Consider the following 21,468-nt stretch of genomic DNA (forward strand, 5'->3'; position numbering starts at 1 on the left):
TTATGAAGCATTCTGAAATAGTTCCTATATGATAAGTTTATCGCTTTCCAGTGCAACCACAGCTATTTACAAATGCACACAAGTAGAGCGGATGGGTTGGGCAGCAAGGGCACAACCTCCTAACCACCTTCCCTGCTTTTGGAGCTTCAGGCCTGGACAGGTGAGGCCTGTCTCTGTATGACTGCACTTGTATGCTGAATGATCCCAACAGCCCCAATCAACTTCCTTATGCTTTGAGACTTTTGCTCCAACAAAGCCTCAAAACTGGTGGTCATATTGTCCAAAACTCATTCCTGGCTGGTTGCTGAACTCACCAAGGTAATGTCTCACACCACAAGATCTCTGTACTGGAGGCAGTTGAGGATTTCTGTTACTTTCTGTAAATTACTGTTTAGCCTATGGCAGCTCCCTCATATCCTCCTCTCCCCAATCATCTGAGATCTCAATTGTCAATTTCCACAGAGCATAGTTTCAGCTAGTACAATAGCTGTCCAATCTTACCTTTGATATTGCCAATTTCAGGGAAGGTATCACCAGCCTCCAGGTCTCCCAGCTCCTGCTGTTTGGTCCGATTTCAAACGGCTCATACCAGATCTCATTTTTGTGCCCCATTCAGAAGACAATGTGAGAGAACCAAGTATTTGCTTTCAGTAAAAAGAATGATATTGGCCTCAGCTGTTAAAGGCCAAGGGAAACTGTCAAGCACCCTATGTAAGTCTGCAATGTGTTTACTGCTCACACAGCATGAAAGTGAAGATGACACCATGATGTCTTTTTTTTAATGTGTGAGTGAATTTGTAAGTGCAACTTCTCTTTTTGTCTACTAGGGCTCACACTGTACAGACAAGGGAGAAAGGAGACTCAGAGGCAACTGAGTAAAATTATATATTAATGTTTATAATCCTCTCAATCTCGAAGTGACTTCAGATGTTTTGTATATTTGATACAATTATACCTTGCCTTTCTTCTGGTAAAAGCACTCAAGACAGCACACAAGATTTAAACATATAATAATTCATTAAAAACAATAAAACAGAGACCCTGTGGATATAAAAATTAAATAATTACAATTGTATTCAATTAAAATATCAGTCCATCACATCAGCCATTGAAAGGTTTTAAGGTGCCACTTAAAGGTCTCCAAAGAGGGAGCTGTTCTTAGTTCCATGGGGAAGGAGTTGCACAATCGGCACCCCCACTGAGAAGACTCTGTTGCTCACTGCCATCCTCCTCAACTCCATCAATGGTGGTATCATTAAAATGTACTGAACAAAAGAATGAACACAATCTTCATAATTCCAAAGCTTCACTACTTTAGTACTTGAAATACTGTTCAATATCAATACAAGTGTCATTGCAACAGTTGTCTACTTTTCATCCATGAATGATATGCTGGAGATACAGTTCTTTGTTCTCTTCTATGTCACACAAAGGATTAACATGAGAGGAAAGTCCTATAGCAATCAAACAAAAATATGCTAAAATGTACCTACTGAACAGGTTCATAAAAGAACCCTCATCCCCCACCCCTCACCTCTATTCCCAAACACTTAACACACCTGAGCTTAGCTGTCCAGGATCTACAAAAAGCACCACCGCTCAGATAACCCACCCAAACTAGCCTTGCAGTTAACAGCAGCCCCCCCTTTAATTCTTTTTATCTTTGCAATTAGCGAAGATAGATATCAATTTTAGAATCGGTAGAAGCCACACTGGGCAGTAGTCTCTAGTAGCTGGAATATGTTCCATCTTTGGGTGACAGAAAAGAATCCTCTTTCAATTTTAGAACCCCCCTCCTGTTTGGCTACATCTGTCTTTATGACCATTGCATTAACAGCCGCCACTAACTGCTGTGGCGACTAGCATTCCAACAATGCAGTGGCTGTCCTATTTTACTTTAAGACAAACATTTCAGTTGACTTCAGTTGACCACATTGACTTGTTCAAATATAAAAGTTAATTCTTGACGGAAACCAGTGAACCTTCATGAAATTGTATTACTCCTTCCCTACCTAGCTGCACACATTATTCAGCTTTATTCTAACTAAATGCATGGAAATGTGAACCTTTTACTGTGGAAAATCACAATGAAACTTCAACATTTCAATTTGAAAACTAAATTTCAGTTGTAGACTCAGCTATAATAATGCCATTTCCACTATATAGTGAAGTAGGCAGATACCTGAGGCATCTGGTGGGCCACTGTGAGATACAGGAAGCTGGACAAGATGGGGCCTGGACTGATCCAGCAGAGCTCTTCGTATGTTCTTAAGTAGGTTGCTAGTGAAGCTAATTTTTTAAATAAAAGTTGATTTATTTCTAATTTAAATAGCCTAGGTAGCACATAAAGCATCACAGTTGAGAAAACACAAGAGAATGTAAGTTTATCATGAACAATTTACACAACGCCTGTGAACAGAGGTGTTTGTGTAAAGTATGAGGAGGGAAGACCTAGTGAACAGATGTAAAAGTCAGTGGTTCTAGAGCTCCTGGAATTGTGAGGTTGGATTAGGGAGCTGAGAAGATAACAATGTTGAAATAACCAGTCATATTTGGGGGCATTGGCTCTCTTCTACATTGGGCAATGTCATTTTACAGTATTAAGTGCAGTTGTTACACTTAAACCAACTCAAATTTTCCAGAGTAGGTTTTTTCTAGTTGTTTAAATGCCAGTACAACGTTGTCCTCAGTGTTTTCGCATAGTTCACCCAAAGAAATTCTGCAGGTAGAAAGAAAACGAAGATAAATTAAATGCATCAAACCTAAGATGTACATTAAATTCACTAGTAGTAAAATATATTTAGATCATACTCTATAGCTTTGATGGCAAGCACAAAATCTTTAACAGTGTTGTACGCGTCTCCTCTGTTTAAGCTGGAAAACAAAAAAAATATCATTTACTTGAAACAAGTAGGTGCATCTATATGGCAGCAGGTTTTTATATTCCAGTATCCATTATTTTCTACAAGTGCAGGAAAAATGTAATACTGAGTTCAAAATTCAGCTTACTGAAAATCTCATGGTGTAATCCTGACTTTGTCTTTGGCCATAAAGCACATTTGAGACTACTCCAGAGAAGGCTGGGCCAGTGCAAGGAAACATGCCAACCTCTCTGTGTCAGATTCAGGCCCCAACCGGGAAAGAAAGTGCCAGCTGAGGCAAGTCAGCAAAGGGGGTTGGAGGGTGATGGAGGGTGGAGTGGGGGTGTTTGGGAGGAGGGCAGGCGGGTGGATGGACTAGGCCTGGGAGGAGGGTGGGACTAGCCTCAGCAACTTGAGCCAGATCCTAACCCCCATCCCAGCCAGCCCAGCGTTACACCAGGCTGCTTGGATTTGTGTTAGCAATTTTGCTGGCACAGATCAGAGTAGCCCCATAGGGGTGGCAGGCATACAACACGGGGTAAGGGCATAAATATCACCTTACTCTGAGTTGTGCCACAGCCAACTCCTAAACTGCGCTGGATAAGGGCCAGCTGTTCCACTGCAGGTTAGGACTGGGCTGCCTGTCACATTCCACAACTGCAATTTTGTGCCTGAAGAGGCAAAAATTACTTTTCCCTAGTAATAAAATTTTGGTGTTGTACCCAGAAAGAAGAGAAACATTGGCATCTATACTGCACAAATTATGATCCTCATTTTGCCAAGTTAGATGAATTATACCTCTGGATTGCTTGAGGTGCTGCTCTGAAAATTAAAATCTGTCAGATGTTGAAATGCAGCTTGGATGTGATGATAAGATGTACCATGAAGGACATCTTACTATGAATTAGTTCTAATGCATTTATTGATTTACTTACTATGTAAATTGCTTTGTGAACTGCTGTTGAAAAGCAGTATATAAATATTCTTTATTATTATTAATACAACTTTACAATATGTAGAATAATGGTGTAATAATCTTTCTAAACCAAATGTAGATAGCTGATACATAATCCCTTCAGCATGCTGAATTTGTCCTCCCCCGCTCCCCGCAAGTACCCGTTATCCTGGGTCAGCGCTTGCAAGGAGCCATGCTTATAGAAATCGAGAGCATAAGCATTGAGAGGCATCTTCCGTCCTGCATAGTCAAATTTTTTCATCCAAAGCACAGGAACATTATTAGCATTAACATCAAGTGTGCGTAAGACAGCCTGGAAAACAATGGAATTTACTGCATTTGACACTGAAAGATGTTTTCTTTGTTTACACTTTAAATGCCAAGACATAGGTAAGATGGAGCAAGCAGAAATGTAAAACACACTTCAAAGTCATGTGGTGCAGTGGAAAATTTTAAAAGCCAGAGCTTGTCATGACAACTCCCCCCAACATGCCTTCATTAAGACTATACAAAAAAAGTTAACTTTAAATTTCTCCATTTGAGTGTTTCCTTCTCCTGTCCCTTATTTCTCCTTTGACACTAACAGTCCAATACTAAGGGGACATTTGTTCCCTTGCCCCAGGGTAAGCCCTAGCAGCCACTATGTGTCCAGTCAGACAGGCCCCAGCAATATACCTGGCGCAAATTCACATTCATCCGTGCAGGTCAATCACGCCTAGGGAGGGGCTTGGCATTCAACATGTGCTGCCACCAAACCTCCCTCCCTCCTGGACCTGATCAGCCTCTTCCCTGCCCCCATCATCACCCTACCCACCCTCTTCCCTGTTCCACCCACCCACCTCTGCCCCGTTCAACCCCCTCCTCATCTTTCTCCAACTCCCCCCACCTTGCAATAAAACAAAAATTAAGCACTATCATACAAACGTAGGAACTGATGATGATGATCAAATAAGATGTAAATTGCCTTGTGGGCCTTAAAAAGGAGGAAAGTGGGACATAAATACTTGGATAAATAAATCTAAGTTTGCCTTGCATAGCTGTGGGTTCTCCTGCTTTGGAGTATTCCAAGAAGAGGCTGGATGGCCATCTGTCAGGGATTCAGTAGTCACCTACACTGAGCAAGTGTTGGACTAGATGTATACGAAGGACCTTAGGGGTGCACGCTAGGTAGTATTTCTGTTATTAAAAAATTGTTTTACCTTATTAACATTGTGAATACTGAACAAATCTTGGTCCACCATTCCTGACAGGCATGCAAATGGTGAGATTGCTGTAATTCTCTTTGTTGTCTTCATTAAATGAGATGCCAGATCAGAGTTGTCAATGTCTCTACCTGTAAAATCTTATAAGCAAAATTTAGAGTTGATATCTGGCCTTTCCTCCAGTGAGCTTGGGTTAGAAAAATGCTAACTCCAGGACTAGAGAAGGGCATCAGGACAAACCTGGTTCTGAGCATTTCCCCCCCCCCCGCACCATAGCACTTATTTGGTGTGCGCATGCACACACGCACACACACTCTGTCTCCCTCTAGATCACTCTGGTCCCTTTCCATGATTGAGTTGGGACAATTAAGACCTTTTCTTAATTATCCAGCTGTACCTAGAGCAAGGCTAGCAAACATAAGGTCTGTGGACCAGATACTGCCTGTGGAGGCTCTATATCAAGATCAAGGTGCCCAAACCCCAGCCTGGGGGCCATTTGCAGCCCTCGGGGACTCCCAATCCAGCCTGCGGGGAACCCCCATTCTCCAATGAGCCTCTGGCCCACCGGACACTTGCTGGAGCCCATCCTGGCCAGACACAACTGCTCTCAGCATGAGAGTGACTGTTTGACCTCTCATGTGAGCTGTGGGATGAGGGCTCCCTCCATTGCTTGCATGCAGCAGTGGCAGCAAAGGAAAGGCCAGCCTTGCTTTGTGCAAGGCCTTTTATAGGCCTTGAGCTATTGCAAGACCTTCATATAAGTTCAACTTTAATATAGTAATGTATTCAAATTTTAAATATAAATTCCTTTTTTCCCCTGGCCCAGACACAGATGGCAGAAGACATTGGGCAGATACCGCTGCCGGGGTCAAGATAACGGCCCCTCTTGACCAAGGAATTAAGTCAAACAGAAGTTAAAAGAGAAGATATTACAGACCTAATTGACAAATTAAAAATCAATAAGTCACCGGGCCCAGATGGCATCCACCCAAGGGTTATTAAGGAACTAAAGAATGAAGTAGTCGCTCTCTTGACTAAAATATGCAACTTGTCCCTTAAAACGGCCACGGTGCCAGAAGTTTGGAGGATAGCAAATGTCACACCGATCTTTAAAAAGGGAAGGAGAGGGGATCCGGGAAACTATAGACCAGTCAGCCTAATGTCTGTTCCAGGTAAGATGGCGGAATGCCTCATCAAAGATAAAATCTTAAAACACATAGACAAACAAGCCTTGCTGAGGGAGAATCAGCATGGCTTCCGTAAGGGTAAGTTTTGTCTCACAAACCTTTTAGAATTCTTTGAAAAGGTCAACAGGCATGTGGATATGGGAAAACCTGTGGATATTATATATCTGGACTTTAAGAAGGCGTTTGACAGAGTCCCTCACCAAAGGCTGCTGAGGAAACTCCACAGTCAGGGAATTAGAGAGCAGGTCCTCCCCTGGATTAGGTACTGGTTGAAGTCCAGGAAGCAGAGAGTGAGTGTCAATGGGCAGTTTTCACAATGGAGAGAGGTGAAAAGCAGTGTGCCCCAAGGATCTGTCCTGGGACCTGTGCTTTTCAACCTGTTCATAAATGACCTGGAGGCAGGGCTAAGCAGCGAGGTGGCCAAGTTTGCGTACGACACCAAACTTCTCCGATTAGTGAAGACTAGAAGAGATTGTGAAGAGCTCCAGAAGGATCGCTCCAAACAGAGAACAGGCAGCAAAATGGCAGATGCGTTTCAATGTAAGTAAGTGTAAATTCATGCACACTAGGGCAAAAAATCAAAACTTTACATATAAGCTAATGGGTTCTGAGCTGTCTGCGACAGATCAGGAGAGAGATCTTGGGGTGCTTGTGGACAGCTTGATGAAAGTGTCAATCCAATGTGCGGCGGCAGTGAAGAAGGCCAATTCCATGCTTGGGATCATTAGAAAAGGTATTGAGAACAAAACGGCCAATATTGTAATGCCATTGTAGAAATCAATGCTAAGGTCACACCTGCAGTATTGCATCCAGTTCTGGTCGCCACATCTCAAAAAGGATATAGTGGAAATGCAAAAGATGCAAAAGAGAGCAACCAAAATGATTACTGGTCTAGGGCACCTTCCTTATGAGGAAAGACTACAGCATTTGGGCCTCTTCAGCCTAGAAAAGTGGTGCCTGAGGGAGTACATGATTGGGACATACAAAATTATGCAGGGGATGGTCAGAGTGGATAGAGAGACGCTCTTTTCCCTCTCACAGAACCAGGGATATCCACTAAAGTTGAGTGTTGGGAGAGTTAGGACAGACAGAAGAAAATACTTCTTTACCCAGCGTGTAAACTGCCACAGTCTGTGGAACTGCCACAGGAAGTAGTAGTTGCCTAGATGCCTTTAAGAGGGGATTGGACAAATTTCTGGATAAAAAGTTCATTATGGGTTACAAGTCATAGTAGGTATGTGCAAGCTCTTGGTTTTAGAGGCAGACTGCCTCTGATTGCCAGATGCAGGGGAGGGCACCAGGATACAGGTTGTGTCTGTTGTCTAGTGTGTTTCCTGAAGCATTTGGTGGGCCACTGTGAGATACAGGAAGCTGGACTAGATGGGCCTTTGGCCTGATCCACCAGGGCTCTTCTTATATTCAATAGAGCACCAGCAGACAGCCACTAGAAAAGACACTGCTGTGGTGAAGAAGGCCAGTTATTCTCCTTCTGCTAAATAATGAGTCTCCAAACTTTTTGGCCAGAGGGCCACATCAAATATCTGGCATGGTGTCAAGGGTCAAAAAAAATTTTTTAAATATAAAATTTAAATAAATACATTAGTGATGGAACTTAGACAATGAATAAATGACGGCTCAAATTTCAAGGATATTTCCAAGCAGCAACACACATCACAAAATAAAGCTCATACTCAAATGGACCCCCAAATGGAGGCCTCCCCGAGCCTCAGAAAGCCTTCTAAGGCCTTCAGAGGGCACAAAAAAATTATTTCCAGCTTGCGGGAAAACCAGGAAGTGATTTTTTAGGTTTTTAGAAGGAGTTCTGAGGTCTGGGGAGGCAACATGCAGTCTCCCCAGCCCCCAGAACACCCTCCGAATGTGACGAGAGCACAGCTTTGGTTGTGTTCAGTCAAGTGGGCCAGAGGCTCTCAGAAGACCAGAGGCTGGCTGCGGGCCGGATAGAGGTTCACCATGGGCCGAATCTGGCCCTCAGGCTGGGGTTTGGAGACCCCTGTGCGAAATAAAAGAGGAGCACCCACTTGAAAAACTGCCTCTTACCCAGTTAGCAGGAGTGCTCATGGCTGTGCTTTCTCATGTACAGCTTCACGTTTGGTCTGGGCCTCAGGCTGTGGTGCTGGAGAAAGAGTTAAGCCCCCTCTCTTCCTCTTGCTCACTCTACTAAAAGAGGATTGGTCAGTGGCCAGGTTGCACAGGTGGTGGGCTGGCAGAGATGGCTAGTAGAAATAGGGCAACCCCTGCCAGTTGCCACATCTCCCAGACTGCCACTTGAAGCAGGTGCCTCAGTCCTTCTCTGGAGTGAGCTGCCCCTGCATCCAGGGAGCATTGTGATATTCTGTTTTTTTTCTGATGGACCAAAACAGCTACCTGTGTTCTTTTTTTCTTATTTAAGGACAGTGAATCACTTCAGGGGAATGGAGGAAAGGAGACTTTTAAGGGAGACCATTTCCTCATTTCTGCCTGGTTTGGAAGGTGGCAGGGAAGAAAACAGCAAGCTAGGATTTTGTCCTTAGATCTTGCTGCAAGTTGGCACAACAACTTTCTCTAAGCTCTTCAGGTAGACTGCTGACAGCTGGCTAATGGACGGATGGCACACAAGTGAGTGGGCAGGACAGGAGTCATTGCTATCAGTTGTACTTCCCCTGATCCTGTTGCAACCTGGCTACTTGACAGCTTGTCTGCCTACTGTCGCTATCTTCTACTATAGTCCCAGCCATAAAAACACAGCTCCAGCAACGGCATGCGCGAGTTGCCGCCCAGGTATAGTACAGTGTTTGCATCATTTCTGGTTTACTTATATTTTGGGGCAGCCAATGGTCCAAACAGGCACGGGGTAGCGTGTACAGGACCTGGGCAAAACCCAGCCACTGGGTAAAATGGCAAGCCTAAACAATGGCCTGAGTCAGTAGAAGACAATTTCCTATCTTCCTAAGATGCCATGTTTTGCTGGTTTTCCTTTGACTGGTGGATGAATTATTTCATATTACATCTAATTGAGGCTTAGCGTCCCACTAGCAGAGCAATCAGTTACTCAGACTGTCACAGAGGTTGTATAGTCAGTGCCCTATTCCTATATAGAAAGGGGAAAAGAGTTGGTATAGAGTGGCTAGATAATGGTAAGGATTGAATGTGATTTAAGGGATGGAGGACTTTTGGACAGTAAAGTGAGTTTGGTAAGGTAACAGGCTTTAATGTGGAATTGATAGTAGGTGCCTAGGAGGGAAGAAGAGTAAGTTGGTGAGCTGGGGTAGAGGAAGGCAGTTAGCCTTGCAGCAAATGAGAAGATCCAGAGGATTAAAGAAGTACAGTAAGAGGGCCAGTTTATGTATCAAGATATTATTTGTTGTTTTCTTGACTGCCTTGATGTCTTGTATTGGTGATTGAAAACCCTCTTGTGTTAGCTTTAAGTAAAGGTAGAAGGACTGTTGTAAGACATTCTGTGTGTGTGATTAATAAAAACTCCTTAAGCTTATGAGCCTGCATTAGTGAATTGTGTGAACATGTGGGGGTGAACTGCCACAGGGAAATGGATATAAGATTATACAGTATATGAAGTAATGCGCTTGTGGAGAAAGCAAGTGGACCACAGGTTTGCCCTAAGTAGAAACCAATAAGGCTGAGCACTGATTTGTAGGTCCAGAGGCGTGCAAACACTGAGACAGACTGTTTTGCAGTAATGCAATGCAGCTTACATAATAAAGGAAAAGTACATGCACAGTCTCATTACCTAATTTTGACAATGGAAGGTGGTATTCTTGTTCCATGTCAGCCAGTTTGGCAGCAGTTAGGAGAAAGCAGCCAAAGTTATTTTCTATTTCTCTGTTATATGTTTCTACTGCCAAAGCAAACTCTTCAGGAAGATCATCCAAAAATACCTGCAGGAATACATAAAAAGAATCAGAGTCCTATGTCCTAAAACTTATCAGAAGAATCAATTGTCTGACAAAAGGGAGAGCCTGAGACTAATTAAACCTTAGAAGCAAAGCGGGAAAATAACAAATTTTGTGCCTGAGAATCATTTTGTCAACTGCAGAGGTTACCCAAAACTATTTTATGCAAGTAATTAAAATAAAACCATGGAACTGTGGGTGGTACATGTTATAAGTCACGTGGACCAAACGACATGTTACAAGAAACAAACTACACTTACTATGGCAGGGAAGTCAAGAGGACTTCCATTTCCCCCTCCTGTGACTTCAACTGGGGTTGCGCCCCTGCCCTACATGCCGTTTCTAGAAGGAAAACAGTTTTCTTTTACTTCCTTCTGGGAATAGTGTGCAGGAGAAAAGCCTGGTCCCAGCTATAGGCACAATGGGGAGAAAGTATTAAACCCCCTACCCTCCACTACAGTTTTGCTGTGCCCCACTAGTTTAAGTAAAACTTTAAAAAAAATAATTGACGGAAGCACACAGCTGCTTTGAAGCACACAGCCCTCCAGGGCTTCCCAAGGTCTCCCAATGCCTTTTAAGGCATTAAAAAAAGTCACTTCCAGTTACTCAGTGAAACTGGAAATCACATTTTTTGACCTGTACAGTTAAGTCTGAGCTCCGCAGAGGCTAGGGGCGAACATCTCCTGCCTCTGCTGAACTCAGACTCTCCTCCAGAGCTCCCCTTGCCTCCGGGAGACAGCCCATGGACCGTGGGTTTAAGCATTCGCCTGAATCTGTAGTTTCAGGTATCTACAGGGGGTTCCGGAACAGAATCCCTGCATATAAGGGGGCATGCCTATGCTGTACTTACCTGGAAGTCAGCCCCACTGAACAGAATTGGACTTACTTCTGAGTAGACATAAACAGGATTGCACTAAAGTAATAGATTGTGATGCTGCTACCCTTACAAATGGTGGTTATACACTCTCATTTCCTAGCATATTTTATGAGTCCATGAGTGGGACATATAGCCCTTATCACAATAGTAAAACATAAGTACTATCTTTACCTTTGACTGTAAAAACTTGCCCTTTAAATTTGCATAACAGGCGGGTAGATGCTTCCTTCCAAAGAGGTGTGCAAGCACAAGCACTAAATTTTCCATTACCGTGTCTGAAAAAATGGTCGAGCCTGTGTAAGAGAATAGTATATGTTTAAGAATGAATCAGTCCAGATGCCTTAAGCCTTCCTTTCATTTAATAATCTATTTCTGAAACGTGTGGCGGTGGCGTCAAAAGCTATTTCTGACACAGTGTAAGTTGCTGCTGTTGCAGGGGAGAGGCAATGTGTTACAGAAGCTCTGGCATGCATGCACAGAAGCATTTGACCACACTAACATTTCAAAGAATTGTTTATTTATTGGAAGCTGATGCCAGTCAGCATACACAATCCTGAGCTGGGCCAATGAACCAATGATCTGACTTGGTATCAGGCAGCTTGCTATGTTATGCCATCTGTCTGTGAGAACAAGGACTGTCAGAAATAGGCAAAAATGGTTATCTTATGTAACGTCCTCTACTTCAAAATTAGTTTCCGACTATCTACAGTTTTTAACAAGAGGTAAGATTAAGGTAAACCTCTTGGTGACATCAGTGTCTCTTCTGAGAAGCAGGTCCTGTCCACTATATCCACATCCCAGATTGCAGCCCATTTACTTTTCTCCATGAAATTCAGTGCAAATCATTGAATGCCAAGTCTATTGAGAACTGAGTCATCCCTAATCTGCCTAAACCCATTCCAGGTTTCTGCGGAATCTGTTTCTGTTGAATTTGCTAGAGCAGTGATTCTCAAACTTTGAGGGTGCTTTAGTCCTCAGTAAGTCTTTGCAGGGAAGGGGCAAGGGCAGGGAACGGATCCCCAGGATTACATCCCTAAGGGGGACAAGCGGGGGTGCTTTCACTTACTTGGACTCAGTGAGGGCTGCTGGAGGCTGCAGGAGGTGCAGCTAGCCCAGCAGAGCCCTCCGAAGGGCTCCCTGAGGCATGGTATCTTGAAACGGAGGATCACAAATCACTTCCTGTTTGCAGGAGGTGCACTGCAATCGATCCGTTTCAAGATTCCAAGCCTTGGGGAACCCTGCAGAGAGCTGCACTGGGCTCCCTGCAATTCCTGCAGCCTCCAGCAGCTCTCACTGAGTCCAAATAAGTGAAAGCACCCCTCTTCACCCCCCTTAGAGATACGATCCTGGGGATCACTTCCCTGCCTCTCCTCTTCCCCTGCCCTTTAAAGGGACGGGGGAAGCATTACATGAACTGGTGGGTTGCGACCCACGAGTTTGAGAACCACTGTGCTAGAGAGTAAGAGAACCCAGGAACAAATTGACTAAGAGATAAGACAGTACTATATTGATATGGTAAATGCATAATACTAAGTTTATCTCATAATTTTTAAGCCAAGTTAATACTATGAGCTATGGGTGCAGCTGTTGCAAATACCAAGCATTAACTTACCTTTCGTAATTGGCTGACATAACTTATGGAGTAAACCTCTGGTGAGAAAGTCAACCAAGACAAAATTTGAAGGTGCATGATAATGCAGATGAGACACAAGTCCAGCATATCCTACAGGCTTACCTTCTTGATCCAAGTAGCCCTAGATAAGAAAACATTGAGTTAAACCATGTAGGCTGCAATCCTATGCTCACTTTCCTGGAAGCAAGTCCTGGTGAACTCAATGAGACTTACTTCTGAGTAGACACACACAAAATTGTGCTGTCAGTAAAGTTCTTTGGTTCTATGACCAAATACTTTGCAAGTTATTTGGTTGATTCTTGTAAAAGAAATTACCTCTTTGAGAAGAAATTGCAAAGAAAAGATGAAGTATATTTTCAGCATTTCCTTGTTCATTGGCTGCCTGAACGACAGCAGTGAATGATTCAACACTGACAGCACCTAGATTTCAAAAAACGAAACAAAAACATTGAAGCTTTAAATATTTAAAATTGACTAAGGGTGCAATCCTGACTACTCCCGAGGCCGGCGCAAGTTCCTTGCGCTGGCCCAGGAGGGCTGCAAACGTGCCATAAAGCACACTTGCACCTCCATGAGAGTCAGCTGGGCCGGTGCAGGGACGTGCGCCAGACCAGGGAGGCTGCATCCCGCCTCCATGCTGACTTGGGAAGGGAAGGTTGCGTTGGCCAAGCTTAGCAGATGCAAGTGTCTGGGGAGGGCGAAGAGGAGGTGGGGAGGAGGCAGGAGGGAGGCGTTCCAGGGTGGGGGGGGAGGGCAGGCAGAGTGGGGTCCTGGGGGCTGGCGGGCTTTGGAGCAGGAGGTGGGGCTGGGACCCGGCTGTTATGCTGGATCCCAACCCTGTCCCCCGAACAGCGCAGAGCGGCAACAAGCCACTGCGTTCTACTCAGACTTATGCCACCTCCTAAGGTGGCGCAAGCTCAAGACCACCCACTGGGGCCATTGTGGCTTACCCAGCACTAAGGGGAAGTTTCCCCTTGCCTCTGGCTCAGCCATTTCTGGCTCCAGTCTTGCACTGGATACAGCCTCCTGGATCAGGCCTCCTGGCCTGCCTGTTCCAGCGCAAGATAGGATTGTTATGTAACACACTAAAAAGCTTTTAGAATATTGCCTTTTCAAATATAGGTGTGCACCACTTAACAATGGGGATACGTTCTCCAATCCTCATTGTTATGCAATTAGGTTGTTAAGTGAACATTCCACCCAATCTAGTGCCTTTGTTGTAGACACTCCCTATCAGACACTTGCTGGCTGCACAGGCTACTGGAGACAAATGGCCTCTTCTTTGCATTAAGAGCCTCTTTGTTCTGTAAACAGACACTCTTCTGCAGGCTGTGAAAGACCTAATTGCTTCATGACGAACTCTGTTGTGCTTTGACCACTGTCACATGTGCAGTCCATCATTATTCGACCCATTGTTAAGCAGCGTACACCTGTATTACAGTTTCAAAGGCTCACACTTATTTTATTCAATTGTCATTATTTTTTGTTTGTTTCAGAATATCCCCCAAAAATGTGTACGCATTGTAACCTATTTTCACTCGACCCACATTTGATCTCTGTTGCATATATGCAACGTTGGGCAAAAATTTAACTTGGTCATATCCAACAAAACTCTCAGGTGTTCCAAGCACTGAGCCAGTGAGAGATAACCTCTTCTCATGATCTGTTATAAAACAGTGCAGATACAGGTATGATGGCGTAGAGTACACGTCCCTTATGGCCTTGTTCTCAGATTGTAATCTGAATCATTCAGGTGAGGGTGCAGGTACACCCCTTGCATGCTCAGAAGGGTTACTGATAGTGAAACGCTCAAGTATCTCTAGGTGAAGCAACTGAAGAGATATGTGGAACCATCCCAGCACACATGTTGGTTGATGTCTGCAGATACTTTAGTCAAGAATGACAGCTTTGCATATAGACACCAAAAGGGAGCATTTCAAGAATTGATTGATTGGACTGATTGGGTCACACCCAATGCTTCTGTGCACCCCATATGCAGTACTTGTATAAATTATAATAAATTTGACACTATAAAGTGTGGGTACATTTGGGGGAGACGCCCTGCATTTTTAGATTTGGGATATTTGATAAATCATATGAACTTGGAGGTTGTTGAGAAGGAGATCATGCCGAAAGACCAAAAGCAGAGAACCTGCAGTAATATATCAGCTCAGCACAATTCTCAACTCTTCTTTTTCTTCTGCTTTCAGGCAGCATGTGGACTTACAAATTTGATCTTGAGAATTCCTCGACTAGTTTAGCAGCAGCTTCACAACCTCTTCCATTTTTTCCTATTTATCTTTTATTTATATATTTAACTATTTGTATCTGGCCATACAAAAGTAGTATGATGGAAAATCTAATTTGCTTGATTCGATTGAATGGAATGTATTCAATACATTTAAGTTACATGGTTGTTTTAAGTTACCAAAGTAAAATTTGCTGATATACCTTTGCTTTGGCATCTGTCTCATCATCGGCCCTTGTAGCCAACAGCAGAAGTCTCAATATTAGGGTGATGCTCAAAGGAAACTGGCCTTTAAGCTCAGGCACGTTGGATTTCATCAGCTTCTCAACCTTGGGCAGAGGGATGTCATAGAAAAACACATTTCCTATCAAATCTTGTCCACGTCTTCCAGCACGGCCAGACATCTTTAAAATATATACAAATTTTTGTATTAGAAAGACCGTGCCATCCAGCGATTTGAAGAAGCAAAGCTGTATACATTTTAACTATACTTGTTTAGCACTTCATTTTCCCCACCTTTTTGTAAGAAAAACATTCTTAAGAAGTAATTAAACTGAGGCTAATATCATTAATACCTGTCTGTAGTTCAGAGCATCTAGATAGACAGAATCTTCCACAAAAACAACTGATTTACATGGCATATTAATGCCCAACGCCAATGTTGAAGTTGCAGTAACAACCTAAGAAAAATCAACACAGACACAATTGTTAGAGCTGACAGCAGATATGAGTGATGCATTTGCAGAATACAGTAATTCAGAGAAGGAACCTAGTGCTTTTGAAGGACAAGGACAACTCTAGCTGGTACTAAATATACAGTTCTGTTCCAATTAGTGTGTATGTGTCACCTAAATTATTAGGTCAAGCTTCATGATATTGGCTATCTGCCTTGAAATATGACAATGTAATATTTTACGAACCTGAAGATATCCCATTCTGAATAACATCTCTACAAATTGTCTTTGTTTGGAACTCATAGCAGAATGATGATACCCAATGCCTCCCAGGGCCAGCATTTCCTGTTTAAAACGATCTTTCTCACGCCGCAGTCGGAAAAGTATAGCTCCAAAAGTCTAAAACAGATTACTGTTGTTAGCAACATTTAATATTTTCACACTAGTCCAATTATATTTCACAGTTTGTTTTCTATTTGTTCCAAACCACCTTGTGCTGACATTTGTTTCGAGAGGTAGGCATTTGTTAGGAAAACACTGATTTATATATCTAGGAGCAAGTTCCTAACTTAAATATAAGACATAATACATAGAGTTCCTTATCCCAGCATTAATCCTTTGCAGATTTTATTGAAAAGCATCTCTACCTATGTAAAAATAACCTTACAACAGCTTATTTCTACATAGATTGAGATAGCCCAGTCTGGTGCTATTGCTAGCAGTGGAAGGATGGCAATGCAGTGCATGTGGGAGTTATTTTGAATTTCCATTGAAGCAATAGTACAAGAGATCATTATCTAATTTGCACAGTCTGGTCTTACTTGTTGTGATGGCATAGCAGGATCATGATAAGAAGAAGGGATAGGTGTAAGATTGTCATTTTAACTACTTAAACAAATATTTGTGTTGTATTTTCTGTACTTTTTTTGTTTGTTACTAGTCATTCTCAAACTATCTGACATGTCAGACTAGCATTTTTTTCCCATTGTGCCAGGGACATATCTGTGCCAAATTACTACTGTTGTTTCTTCCTTTCCTGGAATGACTGTGGCCTGGCAGCTGATGGCTTGTAGTCCAGCAGCAGTCCACAGACCACCACTTTGAGTATCACTGATCTAAATGATGTGATTCAATGTTCCATCGATGCAACTTCTCATAGCATTCTAGTATTATAAGAAGCCTAATGTGTGGACAGGGGAAGCTAAGGCCACAAATATGGTTACTTTCCATGCTAGCATCATACTGCTAGGAGATTGGGCTATGCTGATATGGAAAATAGCCTTGATATCAACCCCTTTCATATGGCCTTAGATCTCCTACAATGCTATCGTGGCACAAGAAAGAGACAAGCTGCAGCAATTCCCACACCACTGCAGCAAGCATATCAAAAAGCAGTGATTCCCAACCACTACTGGGTCGCAACCTGATTTTTGGTGAGTCATGAAACTGACTATCTGATAGCTGACAAAGAAAATGTATTGAGCTGTATGGAAAGCAAAACGGAGCCACACATGCGCGTTTACATGTGAATAGCAAATGTGCCTTGACTTCTATGCAAGACCAGGCGAAGGGAAATGCAAGGCCACCAGAATGGTCCCAATCCAATGAATGTGCAGCTCAACAAATGCTCCAGAACGCATCCTCCCCCACTAAAGTAAAAAGGATAAAAACAGAGGCTTGAGCAGCTGGTAAAGTAAAACTTAAAAGTCTCCTAAAACTAGGTGGAACATGCTAGAGCCTCATTTTAAAGAGTGGGTCCCAGTGCTAAAAAGATTGGGAACCACTGCCAGAGTGAATTACTCACCTTTTCATCCACAGCTTTACGATTTGCATATGTGTGGTCCGCAGGGATCTGAGTTAATTTTGAAAGTCTTGCTTTTAAGGCTTCATATTCATTAAGAGTAACACTAATGTTAACCATCTTCGAAGATGTTTGTTTTTTGGGGTCACTACATAACACACAGATATAGTTTAAATTATTAAACTCCTCTTTATCAATTTATCCTACCTTTCATTACTTAAGTTTTCAGAGTAATTTCCTTTTCAAGAAACTATATATTTTAAATATTTGTATCTGTCAGTGATAAATATGCCACAGACGTTTTTATACTAAAGAAAACATTTTTAGAAAGAAACATAGATCAAATCCAAATGGAACCCATAAGCACTGAAAAGAGACAGAGTGAAAGGGGACCTATGCTTGGGACTACTTTAAAGGGAGGAAGAAGATACCACAACACACATTTTGCTTCCTTAAATGTTACACTGATTCCTGGGTATATTTGGGGGGCTGATTCCAGAAATGGCATCCGTTTTGCCCTATCACGTCTAGTTTTGGAGACATGGCATAGCCTCTTTAGTGAATGGTTCAAGCAGCTTCCTCATGAGGAAGCCTACACCATGGCTTCCTCATGAGGAAGCTGCTTGAACCATTCACTAATGAGGCTATACTATATCTCCAAAACTAGACGTGATAGGGCAAAACGGATGCCATTTTTTGGAACTGGCACCCCAAATTCATATCAAACCACCATAAAGTTTGGGGGGGGGGAGTTTGAAACCTATTTGGGGGGTCATGGCATCATTCACAGTCTTTGCAAGAGAGGGCTTGGATCCAGTCCAATAATGGCACTACCTTATCAAAACTGAGTTCTTGATAGAATCTTACACAGCCTCTTCTTGCCCCACAGCTCCTAAGGACAGCCCTGTTCAATCTGCCATCTCTCAGGGTTGTTGAGAAGACATAAGAGGTAGGGGGAAAGGGGGCTGGCAGGGCAAAGGATGGATGGATGAAGTCCCAGGAGGTGGGCAGGATCAGTGGCGGATCCCCAGTTTCGTTACTTATTTATTGAGGTCATGGCACAAAAAAGGTTGAAGACCACTGCTGTAGAGTTTAGTGAATGCCCTGGTATCCAGACTGCAATTTTATCAATTTTGTCCATCCTGTTTTCCCTACCCTGTTAATGACTTCTAGCTCTCCTACAAACCTCACCACTGTCTGCCATCTCTTGTTTGCTCATGCTGGATACAGCCAACCCCTGATTCTTTGTTCTCCCACTGTTTCTGCTATGCTTCTTTTAGACCACTGTTACCTAATCTGATCTCTTCAATACCCACTTGCACACCATCTACTTTCTCCTAGATCTTAGGTTTCAACAAGGAATTGAAGTCAGAACAGAATATGGACAATGTAGTTGCCCCCTAATAAATCATGAGCTGATGACTGAAGATTAACTTGCATGCACAGTTATGTTTGATGTCTACCCTCTGTACTTGATACAAAAAATTAAGCATGCTTACAGAGACTTAAGTGTCCTAACATTTTTTTTCATCTTGTCTATTTTGGCTCTTAAATTTTCAATCTCTTTTTGAGTATTTGGGTTTTGCATCCTGATTTGTTTTCTGCTCAAGTGCATTGATACAGCTGAAGCTGACATTTCCACTAAATGTATGTCAAACCTGCAAAGAAACAAAAGCAAACATCGCTTAGATAACATATGTTATATAACATTGATAACATATACAACTAGCACAAATGGGTTTCAGCAGTGGTGTGCCCCCTCAAAAAAAAAAAAAAAAAACTCCCTTGATACCATGGAGCTTGATAACTTTGGTCTGTGTTCAACTTCCTGGGCAAAGTGGTCGAGCAAGTGGTGACGGGCCAACTCCAGAAGGTACTGGATAAAACTCATTATCTGGATCTCTATCAATCTGGCTTCAGGCTGGGTTCTGGGATGAAGACCGCTTTGGTCGCCCTACTTGATGACTTGCGCTGGGGACTGGACAGGAGGAGTGCATCCCTGTTGGTGCTGCTGGACCTCTTAGCACTGTTCAACACCATCAACCTTGGTGTCCTTCAGGGATGGTTGGCTTATTTTGGAATTGGAGGTGTGGTGATTCTGCTCCTTCTTGGTTGATGATGGTGCTGGGAGGTACCGGTTCATCATCCTGGTGTGAGACCTGTGGGATGCTGCATGGCCCTATCTTATTCTCCCATGCTGTTTAATATATACATGAAATAGCTGGGAGAAGTCATCCAGGCATTAGGAGTTGTTTGTCATCAATGCGCAGATGACACCCAGCTCCATCTCACCCATCTTTGAGGGTGGCAGTTGAGGTCCTGAGGCAGTTGAGAGTTGAATGTGGGTTAACAAGTCACTGTCTTTGGCAAAGAGAAAATCCTCTACAACTTTCAAGAATCAAACTGGATCCATCAGCCTCCAAGAGCATTCACTTCAGTCTCCCACCTATGCAAAGGGGCTGCAACTAGCTTAAACCCTACCAGGAAGAGAGCTGCACACTGCAAAGACGTGATATTGCATACTAATCTCCTCTGCATCCAGATCACCATCCACCTACTCAGCAGTTTAAAAATAATGTCCAAAGTGCGTCCTGCTACATGTGCTGGGGTGGTAGCTAACCAAGACAAGCCCATGGTTGCCATAGTAACCATGAAATCCTAAGCTGCTCCTATATCTGGGGGTCCCAGCATGGACAATGAAGTCTCTCAGAACCAACAACCAACCACAGTCTAGTACCATGCCTGACATCACCTGGACCAGGTCAGGTAGGGAGACTGTTGGGCAGCAAAGTGGACAGAAAACCAACAGAATCCTGCACCCAAATGGCATCAAACAGGGACATCTGAATCCAGAGGACTGCTAAATGGACACCAAGTAAGGGGAACAGTATCTTGACAAGCTATTGCAACTGCAGCTCTCCATCCCAGCAGTCATTGCTGTAGCACCTGGAAACCCAGTGGACCCAGCTGGAGGCACCAATCCCTCCAACCTCATTCAGCTAGGTCTCTTTGATACACACCAAGTTGGTGTCCTCTTCCAAGACTAAGAGCCCAATCCTGGCTCTATTAGCCATCCCATTTTTGTCATTATTTGCCAAATTTATCAGTGCTTTAGGATAATATGCAAACTTAGTTTTGCCACAGGACAGTAAGCTGCAGAAAAAGACAAACGAGGAAGTCATTCTAATAAGATAGCGCTTCCATTTAGATACGTACATGAAAAAAATGGCAGGCAATTTGCCCATCTCATTCAGTTTGTCTACAAAGTGTGCAAATTTCCTGCGCTTTTCACCTTCTGAAGAGTCAATAGGATGAGGCTTAAGGGACTCCAAAACATTATTCACCTAGGTAAAGAATGATCATATTCATATTTCATGCTTTATGTTTTCAAAAAAATACATAATTTCTTATTTAAAGCAACTATCTATCCTGGTAGGCCACTATGAGACACAGAGAGATCATCATCGGAAATCTTTCTTCCAGTTATGTTAATTTTCCTTAAACCAAACCTATAGCACAGAAGTGTCAAGTATAAAGCCTGCAGGTCAAATGCAGCACCAGGAAGCAATTTATCCAGCACCATTATAATTGGGCTCTCCTGGCTTGATAACTGGGCTCTCTCATACCTTGAAAATATGAACAAGATTTGTACATTTTTGCTTCTGTCATTTGTAGCTAATAAGTTTCTAAGTGAGAATAAAGTGCTTATTTCTGGCCATCATCTTCTTCATGCTGTCACTTTCTGCTTCATGATGTCATTTCTGGTCACTGGAGTACCTGGGGGTCAGGAGGGCAAACTGTCCCAGGGCACCATTTGGTGAGGGGGGCAGCACCATGACCCCCTTCCTCACGCTGCCCATTTTTGTCTGTGTTTTTCTTCTGGCCTTTTTACTGGGCCTTAGAAGGCCTTCTGGGGCCCCTGGAAAGCCTAAAAACATTGCTTCCAGTTTTTGGCAAAAACCAGAAGTGGTTTTATTTTTGGCCTTCTGGAAGCCTTCTGGGTGCCAGGGAGGCCAGATGCGGCCTCTCCATCTCCCCAAAGGCCTAAAAAGTCACCTCCAGTTTCTTCTGAAAACTAGAAGTGAATTTTTGGTCTCTGGGCCACATTTTGCAGTCCTGGCC

The 21,468-nt window shown here is 43.1% G+C and overlaps 1 protein-coding gene across 6 annotated transcripts in view; it reads right to left on the reverse strand.

The window, feature by feature from the left end:
• Positions 1-876: 876 nt before the first annotated feature.
• Positions 877-21,468, reverse strand: part of LOC136655307 (probable ATP-dependent RNA helicase DDX60) — a 60,806-nt gene continuing 40,214 nt past the window's right edge. For 4 of the 6 annotated variants that reach the window (XM_066631636.1, XM_066631635.1, XM_066631633.1 and 1 more), the window contains 14 exons: positions 20,563-20,690; positions 18,846-19,004; positions 17,350-17,494; positions 15,792-15,944; positions 15,447-15,551; positions 15,075-15,275; positions 12,939-13,043; positions 12,603-12,744; positions 11,162-11,283; positions 9,951-10,098; positions 5,016-5,158; positions 3,978-4,129; positions 2,812-2,874; positions 877-2,719 (listed from right to left, as the gene is read on the reverse strand). In XM_066631636.1, coding sequence (XP_066487733.1) covers positions 2,620-2,719; positions 2,812-2,874; positions 3,978-4,129; positions 5,016-5,158; positions 9,951-10,098; positions 11,162-11,283; positions 12,603-12,744; positions 12,939-13,043; positions 15,075-15,275; positions 15,447-15,551; positions 15,792-15,944; positions 17,350-17,494; positions 18,846-19,004; positions 20,563-20,690 — 1,866 coding nt within the window. In that variant the 3' untranslated portion in view covers positions 877-2,619. Of the gene's footprint in view, positions 2,720-2,811; positions 2,875-3,977; positions 4,130-5,015; positions 5,159-9,950; positions 10,099-10,373; positions 10,456-11,161; positions 11,284-12,602; positions 12,745-12,938; positions 13,044-15,074; positions 15,276-15,446; positions 15,552-15,791; positions 15,945-17,349; positions 17,495-18,845; positions 19,005-20,562; positions 20,691-21,468 lie in introns of those variants that run through there. The other 2 variants (XM_066631637.1, XM_066631638.1) reach the window with 2 other exon arrangements.

This window comes from Tiliqua scincoides, chromosome 6, assembly GCF_035046505.1.
Source record: "Tiliqua scincoides isolate rTilSci1 chromosome 6, rTilSci1.hap2, whole genome shotgun sequence".
Classification (NCBI taxonomy): Eukaryota; Metazoa; Chordata; class Lepidosauria; order Squamata; family Scincidae; genus Tiliqua; species Tiliqua scincoides.